Source organism: Limulus polyphemus, unplaced genomic scaffold, assembly GCF_000517525.1.
Source record: "Limulus polyphemus unplaced genomic scaffold, Limulus_polyphemus-2.1.2 Scaffold887, whole genome shotgun sequence".
In the NCBI taxonomy this organism is placed as follows: domain Eukaryota; kingdom Metazoa; phylum Arthropoda; class Merostomata; order Xiphosura; family Limulidae; genus Limulus; species Limulus polyphemus.
This window is the reverse complement of record NW_013666497.1, coordinates 318553-332596: the sequence shown is the minus strand read 5'-3', so window position 1 is coordinate 332596 and position 14044 is coordinate 318553. Positions and strand designations below refer to the sequence as shown.

General features: G+C 31.7%; 1 protein-coding gene across 2 annotated transcripts in view; it reads right to left on the bottom strand.

Annotated features, from left to right (window-relative positions):
- LOC106461050 (YLP motif-containing protein 1-like) overlaps positions 1-13360 on the bottom strand; it is a 65993-nt gene extending 52633 nt beyond the window's left edge. For both annotated transcript variants that reach the window (XM_013920835.2, XM_022387875.1), the window contains exons 1-4: positions 12561-13360; positions 8092-8370; positions 5890-6121; positions 2442-2884 (exon numbers count right to left, since the gene is read on the bottom strand). In XM_013920835.2, the coding sequence (XP_013776289.2) occupies positions 2442-2884; positions 5890-6121; positions 8092-8370; positions 12561-12938 (1332 nt within the window). In that variant the 5' untranslated portion in view covers positions 12939-13360. The remainder of the gene's footprint in view (positions 1-2441; positions 2885-5889; positions 6122-8091; positions 8371-12560) is intronic.
- Positions 13361-14044: the final 684 nt, after the last annotated feature.

Here is a 14044-nt window from a genome sequence, read left to right as displayed (position 1 = left end):
ATAGATAAAGATAAATTTGTTATTAGCTGCGGCATAGCAGCTCATAGCTCTATCATCTCTTGACCGATTTGAGATCTAATTACAGTTTTGGACTCGGGAGGTCAAACCCTTTCGAATGATGTATTTGACCATGCCTAAGGTCGCATAGATTAATTTTCTCTAATCCTGCCTAAAGGAATTTCAATTTTTCGAGTAGGCTAATAGAGATCCTAATGAGTAATACAATTGAATCGGTTATACGAGCACCTCACACTTGGTATTGCTGGTGCACAAAAATATAGCTAATAAAAGAAAAAAAAAGTATCATAGATTAATTTACAAAACTTTGAATCATCAAAACTTTTATTATTACTATTATTATTTTAAAATATTTTGCTGATTTTACACCAGTGTTAAATTAAAATAAACATGGATTTGAGCTTAATGACAGAGCTATTACTTTCACTTTTATCAACTGAAGTTAACCTTCAAACAGTTTTAGTATATCTTTGAGTGTTAATAACAATATTCCACAGGCCTAAAAACTCTCAGAACGAAAACAATGTCATAACTGCTATCAAGTGAGACAAAATACACTAGTGCTTTGTTTTGGAAATTTTGAACCAGTTTTACTAGAAAGAAGATAGCTAGTCAACAATATCTACTGCCAACTCTTGAACTACACTAACTGGATAGTGGAATTTAATAATTGTCACTTTTACAATGTACTCACAACACCAAAGTGCAGGGATATGGTGTATTGGAATATGAACCTCACACCCTAGGATTCACGGGTGTATACACTCTACTAAGCCACACAAATCAAACTAAAAAATATATACATAAGAACTTAAACAAATAATTAAAGCATATAAATAAGACTAACAGTTGATGGCTTACAATAGTATAAAACAACAAGAATATTAAAGTGTAGTACTTAAATAAGGCAATTATATGTGACTTTAAAGAGTTTATCTACAGAGAATGTTACAAAACTATGCTGAATTTTTGGTTGCTTTAAAAATGCAAGTTTATGTAAAGATAAAATATATATAAATGGTACCGCAAGTGCTGGTATGTAAGATGCATCATTACATTTTCTTATACAACTTTTAACACAGGCCTAATATTACACAGCTGTAGAGCGATCTGATTTCAAACAATTCACAGAGTTATGTAGTCACAGGCAGCAATTTATTTAAACATGAAGTTTTAACTTGTAATAGTTCTTATCTTTTTCTTAAAACAATAAAAGGAACTTTTTATGTCATTTTTGAATTAAAAAATGAATTAATTAATTATAGTAAATACAAGGTAATGTATCTGGTTTATCATAAATTCAATCACACATTTAATATACCTTGGCATAGTGGAAAAAATTCACTCAAGCTATCGAGTTAGTACTCTATTCCTGTGTAGTAAGGCTAATAGAATTTTAGGATGTATTTATAAACACACTGATTATTAATCACTTGTTAGGCCTCACTTGGAATACTGTGTACAGTTTTTGGTCATTTCATCTGAGAAAGAGTATTGACCAATTGGAAAGGGTTCAGAGGAGGGTTACTGAAGTGATTTTGAAAAGGAAATTGTTATCTTATGGGAATAAGTTTAGATCTTAACCTATTTTAAGGCAATCAATAAGATAAAGGCCTCTGCTTTCTTTGTGCTGAATTATGAAGATAATAGGATGACAGGACACAAGTTTGAGATTTACAAAAAGACAGGCTAGGCTCCAGTTTAGGCAGTTTCATTTTTCTGAAATGAGTTACTATGAACAACAGTTGAAGCCAGCACTTTACAAGAGATTAAGAGGTGAATAAAAAATTTTAAAAAAAACTTCAATTTTTGACTTTTCTTTCTTGGGGATGGATGTGTAGGGGCAGTGTTGAAGGAACAAATGGTCTCTTGTTATGTACAAGTTGTACTAATTACAAGACTTGAATATAAATTTACTTCAATTATAATATATAAAAAAAGTATGTATTATTATAGGCATAATAATACATAGAAAATTTCAAAAACAAAATAAAACACTGAATGAAAATTAAAAATAAAAGTCACGAACTACTGTACCTTACTGGTGACAAGATTTCATATTTTTTTTATACTTATGACTTACTTGTCGTGGTAAATAGCCTATATATCTATGTTAATCAGTAACCTTATTCTAGTGCTAGATACTAATTAGTAACTGTCCTTTCCTATGTTTTGACTTCTAATCTGCTGCCATATTTAGGGACGACTTTCTGAGAAGTGCTATTACCATGTGCTGGTAGAGGCTGGAATTCAATCCTGGGCCTCCTTAATAGAAGACTAGTGTGTTATCCACTCAATTCGGGTCTCCCCCTATTAGAACTTGAATCAACTAACAATTTGTATTGTTCCTAGAACCACAAATTATGCTAAGAAAGCCAAAACACTAAACTAGAATTATAAGGGGAAACAAATTATATACTCACTTTTAATTTTTCATTGTCTTTCTCTGAAGAAATATCAGACTGACTAGAAATTTGTAAGGAGCCTGATTCATGGTTTTCTTTCTTTTCTGTATCATCCCTCTTTTCTCTACTAGAACCTTTCTTGTCCTTGAATGACTCACTGGCCACATTTGATTTTTCTGATTCTGACCTCCCAGGAGATTTTGACAGTGGTGGAGCTAATGGCCCAAGCATCTTTCTGTTTTTCCATTCTTCCTCTTCCTTTTTCAATTGTGCTATTTTTTCTTGTATTTGTTTCTGTAGCATTGTCTTATGATCAGCTGACTGTGGTTTCTTTTCTGTCAAGTTTACCTCTGTAGATATTTTTTCATTTTTTTCCTGTTCTGTTTTTGCTCCTTGATTATTCTCTTTGACAGTTGTTGATTGTTCTATTTCACTTTTTTGCTTATTTTTCTCTGCTTTATCTGTTTGTTTAAAGAAATTTCATTATAATTTATCACTGTCATTGATAATTACAAAAAATATTTTAATTCATAAACATGCAATGTAATATTTTTCTATTTTCTGAAGGAATATCTAATGTTCAGAGACTATTTTTAAATATTGTGTTCTGACTTATTTATGACTCAAACTAATAACAACCATGCATATATGGATTTCAGCAAAGACTATTAAATTCAATATACAAGACCCTAAGATGTAAACAGAAAGCATTTTTATGTTGTTACACAATCATTTAAAGTAAAAATCAAGCTACTGGCCTGAAACAGATAAGCATCTGAAAATAACAAACATTTACTTCTGTTTGAAAACTAAATACGTCAGCAAAACAGATGTCAAGAAGGAGTCTTTATTACAAATTGGGTTCCCAAATTCTTCAAACAAGTAATTTTGTGAAACTATCATATCAGTTTTAGACAACAGCACCAAGTTAACTAAGAAGCTACAGCCATAACAAGTGTCTTATAGTCTTGCTTTCACATATAATTAACCTTGGCTGTCACCGTGTAACTGGGGTTGTTTGTTTATTGTGGTATTCTTAGATTAAAAACTTAAGAGAATAGGCAGATTTAACAATCAATGATAGAGAGGAGTTATGAGATATTTGGTCATAGAAGGTTTCAAATGTCGAGTGTTTGGTTTCTTTTAAATGTATAAAAAACAGGATAGTCCTTTAAGGTGCTCTTTGATCCTTATGTTCAGTTTTCTTTCAGTTTAACTTCACTAAAATCATTCAAATGCATCACATTTGATTTAATATATTATTCCTTTGGTTTCCTTTTCTTTTGGATAATGTTTTCCAATGATAATTTTAACTTTCATTCTTGTTTTTTTTTATACTAGCAGTTTTAATTTTTGATAAGACATTTCAATCAGGCACAATTTTCGTTAACATAGGTCTAACAGGATGCTTGTTAGTGTGCAGCCAACTTAAAAGATGAAAGTAATGGGATCTAGTTCATTGAAAAAATTACATTGTGATTATGAGTTTAAAAAGTTATATGAATGGGAAGGTTTGTTGACTTTGAGACAAAAGGAGTTCTAGCAAGAACAGTACCTGTTACAAAGCACAACACTGAACATAACCAAGTCTATACTGCTCAGCTACCTTCCAGGGAATATATTCAGCTATACAACTTCCACACTGGTACATACATGTACGACCTGTGGACCTCTCTTACATCTAAGCTGTTTCTTACTAGATTTTTTTTTTAATATTACTAGTGTTTTTTTTTAGAATAAATGGAGACACTTAGAGATAATGGGCCAGATTTATCAAGGTCTTTGATAAATGTGCATTCTTTTCTCCAAAAGTTAAAATAAACTATTAAAGCTACAAAATTAGTACCAAAATATATTCCAACTTCCATTTCTGCACTGCTTTATGGAGCCTTCCCTACAAACAATCTTTTACTTACAGAATTTTCTGCACATCCCAAAGCATAGGGTTATATCTGATAAGAAACTATTATCCTTGAATATGTAGCGAGCAATGTCTTGTTTTTCCACCAATTTTCCTTCTGTATCAATGTTTTTTTTACTAAAGCTCTTTGTTGTCTGATAAGAAATGTTATAATTTTCCTATACTGAAAATGTATTTCCGATAGGTACTTCACTCCGTTCACAAGATTAGCTATTCTCATTCATTGTTGCCCTTTTTTATCATGCATGCCACAAGCCTTCTGCATCCCCCCATTGGAATCAAATGATTCCAATGTGTCTCTCATGCAAATCATCATGTGTCACTTCTCCACCAATAAGAAAATAGTACACTCATGTGACTTATGCGACTCCCTTTATGCGCCTCTACCGAACTAGCACTTCAAAGTTTGGCAGACGATGGAAGCACTGGAAATGAGTGGGGAGGAAGGGTGGGAAGTGTGAGTGGAGAGAAGTACCTATCAGAAATACATTTCCTGTATAAGAAAATTAAAATTTCCAATACAGTAGGGAAGAACAGATGTACCCCCAAAAATGTCCGAAGGATACCACTGTAGATGTAGAGTCAGATCCAAAGAAGGGTACCGCACCACTTCACAAGAACTCCTTTATTACATATGTGTTCAGGTTAACAAGGTTTTACTGTATCCTGTTAACTCAATAATGCTTGAAAATTCATTGCATGAAAAAAAAAGCAGTGGAAATTTAAAATTTATCTCAAGGTAAATTCCCACTTCACTTTTCACAGCCCAAGAGATGACTGTTACAGGTAGCATTTACATTAATTCTCTGGGGTTTTGTAATCCGGTCAAGATGTTCTATTTGGTTTTGGGATAGTAAAGCTTTGCTGGAAACATCTTACAGCTAACATGTTAGAGCTCAACACTAAAAAACTAGCCAATTTTGATAACTGGTGATAAAATGTGGTGTGTGTAAAAAGCCATTTTTGTGAAACCTCAGATTCATAAATTTTAAACACTTAGCTATGAGATTAAGTTCAATATATTATATGGAAAATAAAAAATATTAAGAATCATACTTAAAAAATAAAATAGAAGTGACAACATCATATTGGTAAACTATAAGTATGTTTGTCTCAAAGTACTACAACTCAAAACTATAAAGAACCCACAAATAATACACATAAACTGACATATATTACAATAAGTATTATTTAAATAAAGTATAAAGTCATAAACATTCTAACTTCATCAGCTGCAACTGATATAAAATTAGGAAATGGAAAATACAAACTTTGTTTATATTACATAAATAAATAAATTTGTATTTCAGAATTTTCAGTCAAAACAAACAAATAGTGCCTTGGTATATTTCAATTACTACATTTCAAGTTACTGCCTTCCAAAGGTTATTAGGTTTCTTATTTTGTGACTTATTGCTCTTGTAATAGTTATTTTAGAAACATGTTAAAATAAATCATACTTAGAATATATAAAAGTGATCAAGAATATTGTTAAAATTAACTTTGCAGCTAAAATGATATTTTCATTACATTTTCTAAACTTACTAATTTCAAGTTTTTGTGCTTTCATTTGGCGCATCTGGTCTCTCCTCTCTAACAACTGCTTTTTCCATTCTTGCCACTGTTCCTCATACCGTGCAAATGCCTCCTTGTCAGGGTGGTTTTTATTCTGTTCTTTCCAATTTTCAAACTCTCGCTGCCACTCTAAAAACTCTCTTTCAAATTCTTGTTCTTCTGGATCCAGTTCCATAAGTTTAAGTTCTTCATTTACATGAATCTATCAGAAATAATCAAAAGATCACATCAAAGCCTTGACCATAAAACTAGAACATGAAATAAAAAAGGAGTTTAATACAAATTTCATTGATTTACATGTACCACTTTCATTCACAAGCACTTAGGCATCTCTATAAAATGCCATATATTCATCCAAATATGTATAATTTATATACAATTAAACGGAGTATAATGCTAAAATAATTACACAATAAATAACCAGCCCTAAAAAGACTACATGTTTCAGTGTTCTGAAAAAATGTATATATATGTTTTGCACAAGTGCCATTTTAAGTTATGTATACTTTATTATTAACAGTTTGTGGACAGCATATTCTTCTGAAGAATGCATCATGATTCACTCCAAGGGCCTCATTTCAATGATGTATTACCACCTTTGGAGTTAACTATACAGCCAATCAACAATTTGTATGTTGTTAAGCACAAAGCTACACAATAAGCTTTCTGTGCTGTGCCCACCATGGATATCAAAACCAAATTTTTAGCATTATAAGCCCTTAGGCTTACTGCTAATCAACAGGGGTTATATAAATTAGACTGCCACTTCTCTTGCAAAACATCTCCAAGTATAGTAAGGTTCACATGGATTGTTGTAAGGAATTAGGGTTGCTTCAATTTCACAATATTATAAACAATCTTAAATACTTGAGTAATTTCTCAATTTTGACTTCTACCAGTTAGCACAACCATGAAATATTATGTAACAGAACAAACTTGTATCTTGAAAACTATTATACCATTATTTTAATATTACAAAATAAGACTAGAAATCCCATTTAACTCAAAAATTAAATCAGGCCTAATCAGAATATTTTTGGAACCTAAGTAATGATGATTCTAGATTTTAGAAAGTTAAGGTCATTGGAACAGATCCATAGTTTTAAATTAGTTGTCAATCCTATAGTTATTTGTGTTAATATTACTTTTTTTTTTTTTTATAAAAGTTCAAGTTATCACTATTTCTAAAAAATAAACAATTATTTGTACACTGATTTAATTCAACCAATAAAATAATGTGTAGTTATATTTACACATGATGGGAAGATAAGTACTTAAAAAACTAAGAAATTATGTTTCATCTCAAAGATAATCAAGAACATGTTAATAACAGTACAACAGGGTGTAAGCCATGTTTTAATTTGCATGATTTAAATTAAACATTCTTCTTTCAAAACATTAAATATAATTCGACATACAAGTAAAATTCACTGTTTTGATATATCAAGTACTTTTTGCTGTCACAAGATTTTTTCAAAATATTAATCAATGTACTCGCTAGCAATAATTACTATACAAAATGAATTCTTTGCTATAGTCACTTTTACAGATTTCCTGACCTAAGCTTTTGAGAACAACATATTACTTTAATAAGTAATCATGTTGTAAAATATTTTCTCATAAATAATGAAACATGTCTAACAGACAGACAAAACAATTTAGAAGGTGGTAAAAATTATACATATAAAAACAAAATCAAATGTTTGTAAACACACTTGTATATATTTATACTAATTTTAGTGAAAAACTTGCAAGCTTTTTAGCACAAGCATAAATTTTTTGACAAGTGGCCTGATTCAGAAAGGTTTTTTAAAGCTTCAAGGTCCAGTGACAAAAAATTAAAATTATGTGGCCAACAATTTGAAATGATGGATCATAAAACTGCTGATTATACAAAACAAATGTAAAATCATGCAACTTTAACCTAAAGTTAAACTCTATGCCCTGAGGCTTTTACTGAGTATCTTTCATAAAAATGTCTAGCAAATAAAAATATGAATAATTATGAAAACAATCTAAAGAGCAGGTAAAGAATAAGTTTCTAATATTAAGTCAAATGAAGAATATGGAATAGTTAACTAAGTAGAGCATAAAGACCACGAATTCCTTAATAAGAAACCTACATTAACTTTAGTAAACAGAAATGATACAATGATATGCAATTAATCTCACTTGTGTGGCTTCCTGCATAGCTTCTGCAGACCACAAGCCTTGATTGGGCTGGGTTGGCCATGTTCCTAGCTGCTGCGAAAAGTTTCTTTGTGGCCACATGCCACCTTGAGGCCACATTCCCTGCTGCTGCCAAGGGACCATCCCATGTTGCCAAGTTCCACTCACTTGATTTGGCCAACCACTACTGGTTGTCTGCATCATTGGCTGAGCTTGCCATGCCTCGGCTTCTGCACGAAGTCTCTGCAACCTTTCTCTTTCCATGTCATCCAATGGATTAGGCTGAAAAAAACATAACACTTAAAACAAACATTTATCAGGCCTATCAAGTCTCAAAAAAATGAGAAAAAGTCAATGCACAAATCCCCCATTAATATTCTTTTGAACTGTGAACATGCTTTTAATTTAATCCTACGTTGCAAAACTTAGCATCTTGGAAGATTCTCTGTATTTGTAAAATGATCAAGAATACCAAACACCTTGACTGTATTCTGTTTTCTTTTAGAAACATTTCTGCTTTTCTATTTTTCAGTTAACAAACAAGATTTCAAGTTTAATCACAAATCCTTGTATAAACTACTGAACAGAGACCAGAAGTATTTTCCATTGAATAAAATAAAAAATTATAAAACATACATCCAAGAGCTGAATGTAAAACAGCTCTCTTTAAAAGAAAAAAAAACAACTTAGAATAGTAAGCAATAACACATCACACAACCAACCAAAGCTAAATCTGACACTGACCATTCTTCACAGCTCTTAAAGAAAAAACAATTTGTGCAAGTCTAGTGCTTGTAACCAGACTACGAAAATGACAATATTGCATAAATAATTTTCAAGTACTATAATTTTTTAGCTATTTTCAGCTATAATCAAAATCAATTACAACGGTTGTCTATTTATTCTGTATCTTGACCAAAACAATAGAAAGTTAAGCTGTTCACGTTTAATAAAAATATATTTTAATGAATTACACAACATGTTTGTGTCGAAACATTTCTCTAATTTTGAAACTTGGAAAAATACACATCTTTAACATATTTCTTAAAATACCTTTTCACTGCATCTTAAATTAAAATTTCAGTTGTTGAAGTAACTTCAAAAACTTTTGTCTTAAAAGAACAATTTCAATAGAATTATATCCATTTTTGACTAACATGAGAATAACTGGTGTGAAGTCTCTTTACTGTTTTAAGAAGTGCACTTCTTTATACATTTCAGTTTTTAATTTTTTTTCAGTTTAATGTCATCATTATTTTACATAAAGAATGTTATTTTATACAAAGAAAAAGCTACAACAACTGACCACTTACATAAATAAAAAAAAAACTTTCCTAGCTTTATTCTACATAATTTTCCATAAAACTAAGATCTGCATGCAGTGAGTAATTAGTATACTTAGAAAGTCATATTTTAAACCAATGACAGAAGACACTGGTGATAACAGTTTCTTTAAATCATTGTAGCTCAATTATTTTGTGGTATTTAGCCTTCTATCATACAAAGCTTGCCAGAAAACACTTCAGCATAAAATTTCATATAAAACAAACAACCTTACAGTTACTATGTAAATCATACTCCTGTTACTAAATCTGATGCTATATTACCAAGATAAACTTACTAATTTGGCCTTTAATATTTTGAATATTATTACCCATGTCTCATGATTAGTGTTTCAGCAACAGACTTCAACATTTTTTTTATCATAAATGTGAGCTTAAACCTAAAATTATCAATGGGATCCATGAATCCCAGTGATCAGTCAGTTGTTATCTCAATGTTATAACCACCTTTATGTTTCAATGGGATTGACCAACAGTCACATAGGTGGCATTTGCATCTTGAGAGAGACAGTATTATAGAATTTGATATAAAATACTATGATGAATTCTTAAGTTTAGTTTAGTGGATGAAACTTAGAAGGACCAACAAGTCCTTTGTTGTCCTTAAATTCTATGTTATGATATATAGTTTATACCAAATGGTTAGTCAAGCCTGAGAAGGAAGAAAACATTTTAGATTTGTTATTAACTGTTAATTAGGATATGGCTGCACAAGTTGAAGTAGGGGCCAATTAGGATTTGGTTTGTTTTGAATTTCATGCAGAGCTACACAAGGGCTATCTGCACTAGCTGTACCTAATTTAGCAGTGTAAGACTAGACGGAAGGCAGATAGCCATCACCATCCACCACCAACTCTTGGGCTACTCTTTTACCAACGGATAGTTGGATTGGCCAACACATTATAATGCCCCACACTGCTGAAATGCCAAGCATGTTTGGTGGGATGGTGATTCAAACTTGCAACACTCAGACCTGACTAATTAGGGAAAAGTAATCATTGCATAATTAGGTTTGATGCTTTGGTATTAGTTGAGATCAAAATAAATGAAAATTAAGCCCCTAATTTTCAGAAAGTCAATTTGGAGGTCACAAAACAAAATTTATCATTAGTGAATTGAGACAATGAATTAAAAGGTAATGTGAGACAAACCTGGAAAATTTTTAAAAATATATTGCTTTTAATTCAAGATAAACATGTTTTTAAAACAAGGATAACAGGGAGGATCAAACTTATTTGGCTTAAAGACATAAAGGAGAAAATCAAGGATAATAATCATATGTTTAAGAAGTTTAAATTAACAAATAAATTGGAATATTTACATAACTACACATGTAGGGAAGCTGGGGATTTGATTTTAAACAATTAGGAAATCCAAAACAGCTTATAAGAAACAGTTGGCTGACAATGTTAAAACTAAAAACACTTATGATAAGGGTAAGCAAAATCTTAAAATGTGAAATGAATCCTTAAAGAATTCTGGTGGCAATATTTCTGTTGAAGAATATAGGATGGCTGATCTTTTAAACGTTTTCTTTTACATGGGAAGATATTAGCAATGTTTCTGAACGTGAATATTCTCAGGAAATTTTGGGAATAACCAGAATCATGTAGATATTAGTCATTTGGTGGTATGTATAAAGATTGAGAGATTAAAAACAGATAATGCATCAGGGCCAAAGTTTTCCCCCAGGGTTTAGAGGTTAAAGATCAGATATGCAAGTCTATCTCTCTCTCACTCTTGGTAGGTGTCCAAGGACTTGAGAGTTACTTATGTTATTCCTATTTTTACATCAGGGCCAAAGTTTTTCCCCAAGGGTTTAGAGGTTAAAGATCAGATAAGCAAGTCTATCTCTCTTTCACTCTTGGTAGATGTCCAAGAACTTGAGTGTTACTCCTATTTTTACAGTGGTAAGTTCTCTGGAAATTATAAGCCAATTAGCCTTACTTCTGTATTAGGAAAAATTTCAAAACTTTAAAAATCAAACAATAATTTAATGAAATACATCATAAATCAAAGGAAACATAGATTCACTAAAAGGACATTTTGAGTTACTAGCTTTGTTATCTTTTTTCAAGAACTTTACTCATTATATGAACAAGAAAAGGGTGTACACTAGGTGTATTTAGATTTTTAAAAAGGTTTGGATACGATGCTACACAAATTATTAGCTAAGTAAACCACATCAGCAGAAGCTGGGGAATAACTAGTTAACTAGGCTGTAAGGTGGTTAGACAAAAGAAAGGCAACTTATAAAAACTTTCAAACTTTGAAACACCCAATTGTAACCCATTTATATTCAACTTCCTGACTAACATTTTTTAAAGTTTTCAATCCTAAAAGTCTGCAGTCACTCCTCTTTTAAAATGTCTATCACTATTAAGTAACTTACAACTTAGAATATCGAAATAATTCCCATTATCAATAATCTTCAAATACAACCAAGTTTCTTAATTCCCATTATATCATAGTTTTCTATTTCAAGCTTGTCTTGAACTCATCCATTCAATTCCTATATTATACTTCTAACATTACAATAATAGCAACTAAGCTTATTCCTGAATCTGCTGTTTATCTTTAAAGCCATTGTCACTAATTATGCTCTAAATCTCTTATTTCCAAACTCATGTTGCCATAGTTGTTTATCAATTTGTTTATTTCCAATTTCCTTCAGCACTAAGCGAGTTTAGTTTAAACTATCTTTAATAAATAATTTTGAGTTTACAACTTACAAAGTCTGACAAAATTTAATCTTTCTACATTCACTAGTACTGAAATTAACATGATTTCAATAAACTTAACTGATCATCATGACAAATTTATGAATCTTAGGTTTTGGTTGCTTTATAAAAGTGAATATTGTTACAGTGTTTTAACATTAAAAAATAAATAAAAGTGGCACAAGCAAGTGTATGCACTGATAGACCAGAGGAAAGGGAACAGTTCTGTTAATTTATGAAATGCTTAATAATGTTTGATCTTAATTTCCTTAAACAGTTTTTTGTTAGTAAACAAAGCAACCTCCCTGGAGAGAGAATTTCATAATTATACCAGTTTTAATTATTAGCTCCAATTAGAGTTTTATTGAGGCCCAAAATAAGTACAATAGGACAGTATTGTCATTCTTACACCATTCATCTTTGTCTCATCCAAAGGTACCTCTCTCTGTTCAATTCCTGGTGGTAATGGCTCTGGACCCACTGTTTGGTCAGCCAAGGTTGACATCACAGTAACAGGGCCTCCAAGATTCTGATTTTGCATGGCCATGGTTTGTACTGCCCCAGCTCCCATGTTCATTCCCATTCCACCCCACTGTTCTGCTGGACCAGGTGCTTGCCAATTCCACTGCTGTTGCATCATGTTTGGTTGTAACCCAAACTGTCCAGGAAAACCTGGTCCTCCCTGAATAGGGCCAGATGATGCCATTGGACCTTGCACAAATCCTCCAACACCACCACCTCCCATAGGCAGCTGGTTTGGACCCCAGTGCTGCCAGTTTTGAAACATTTTCTCAAAAAATGATATACTATTAGTATTACTAATGAAAATATCCAACAACTTGTTCTAAAATGAAGTGCTGGAAAAATCCAACAACTCGCTTATTCTCAGGCCTATATCTTGTAGAGACTGGGTAAATCAAACTTTAACTTCACTTTATTCCTTTTACAAGTTTTAATACTAACAGGGAAACACTGAGTAACTGCAATTATCTACTACACGATTAATATTTCAAATTATTATCATATTGGGTCCGAACTTAATACACAATAAACTCCAAAATCATTAATTAATGATGACATAATGTGAGTACTTTGCAACTTATTAAAGTGTATGCTTTCAAAACATCTGACATACAAATATTACTCAGCTTGAAACTAATCCCGTTTACAATAGCAATTACAAAAGAACTAATGCTAACATTAGGCCCAGCACCGTTATAATTTCTTGTAACCGCTAGAGGACTAAACACACAGAAATATCCTTTATTTGAAATTAAATTTGACAAAGAAAAACAAAGCTTAACCAGGTTTTGTTCTTATTGTTTTATGTTTAAAAAGTGTCACTTCACACATTTAATTATTTGAGTCAGATGAAATAACAGCTGCATTATACTTTCACAGAAGGTATTTTGTAATATTACACCAGTTTTTTTTTTAAATTCCAGACTTTATATACTCTATTATATAAAGTGTTTGATTTGTTTATTAATTTTTGTTAATTCTTCAGAGAGCCTTTCGGTGGCTCAGCGGTCAGTCAGAGGCCTTATAACACTGAAGATTGGGTTTAGATACCCGCGGTTGGCAGATAGTCCACTGTGTAGCTTTGTGCTCACCAACAAAGAAACAATTATTCAGAGCTTTGTACCCTTTAGCGACAATTATTGCAGCATCATTAAAGTTTATATAACAAGTTTTTATTTCATATAACAAACTTTTCATTTTGTTAAATAAAATATAATAGCTTATGAGTGAAAACAGAGAAGGGTATAGTAATATATCAACTACTCTATATCAGCCACATCCAGTGACGACGAGTCCTTTCACCCACATCCAGGACTGCCGATAAGGGGGTGCAACGGGGGGATTTCCCACTGGCCGGGGTCATCAGGAGCC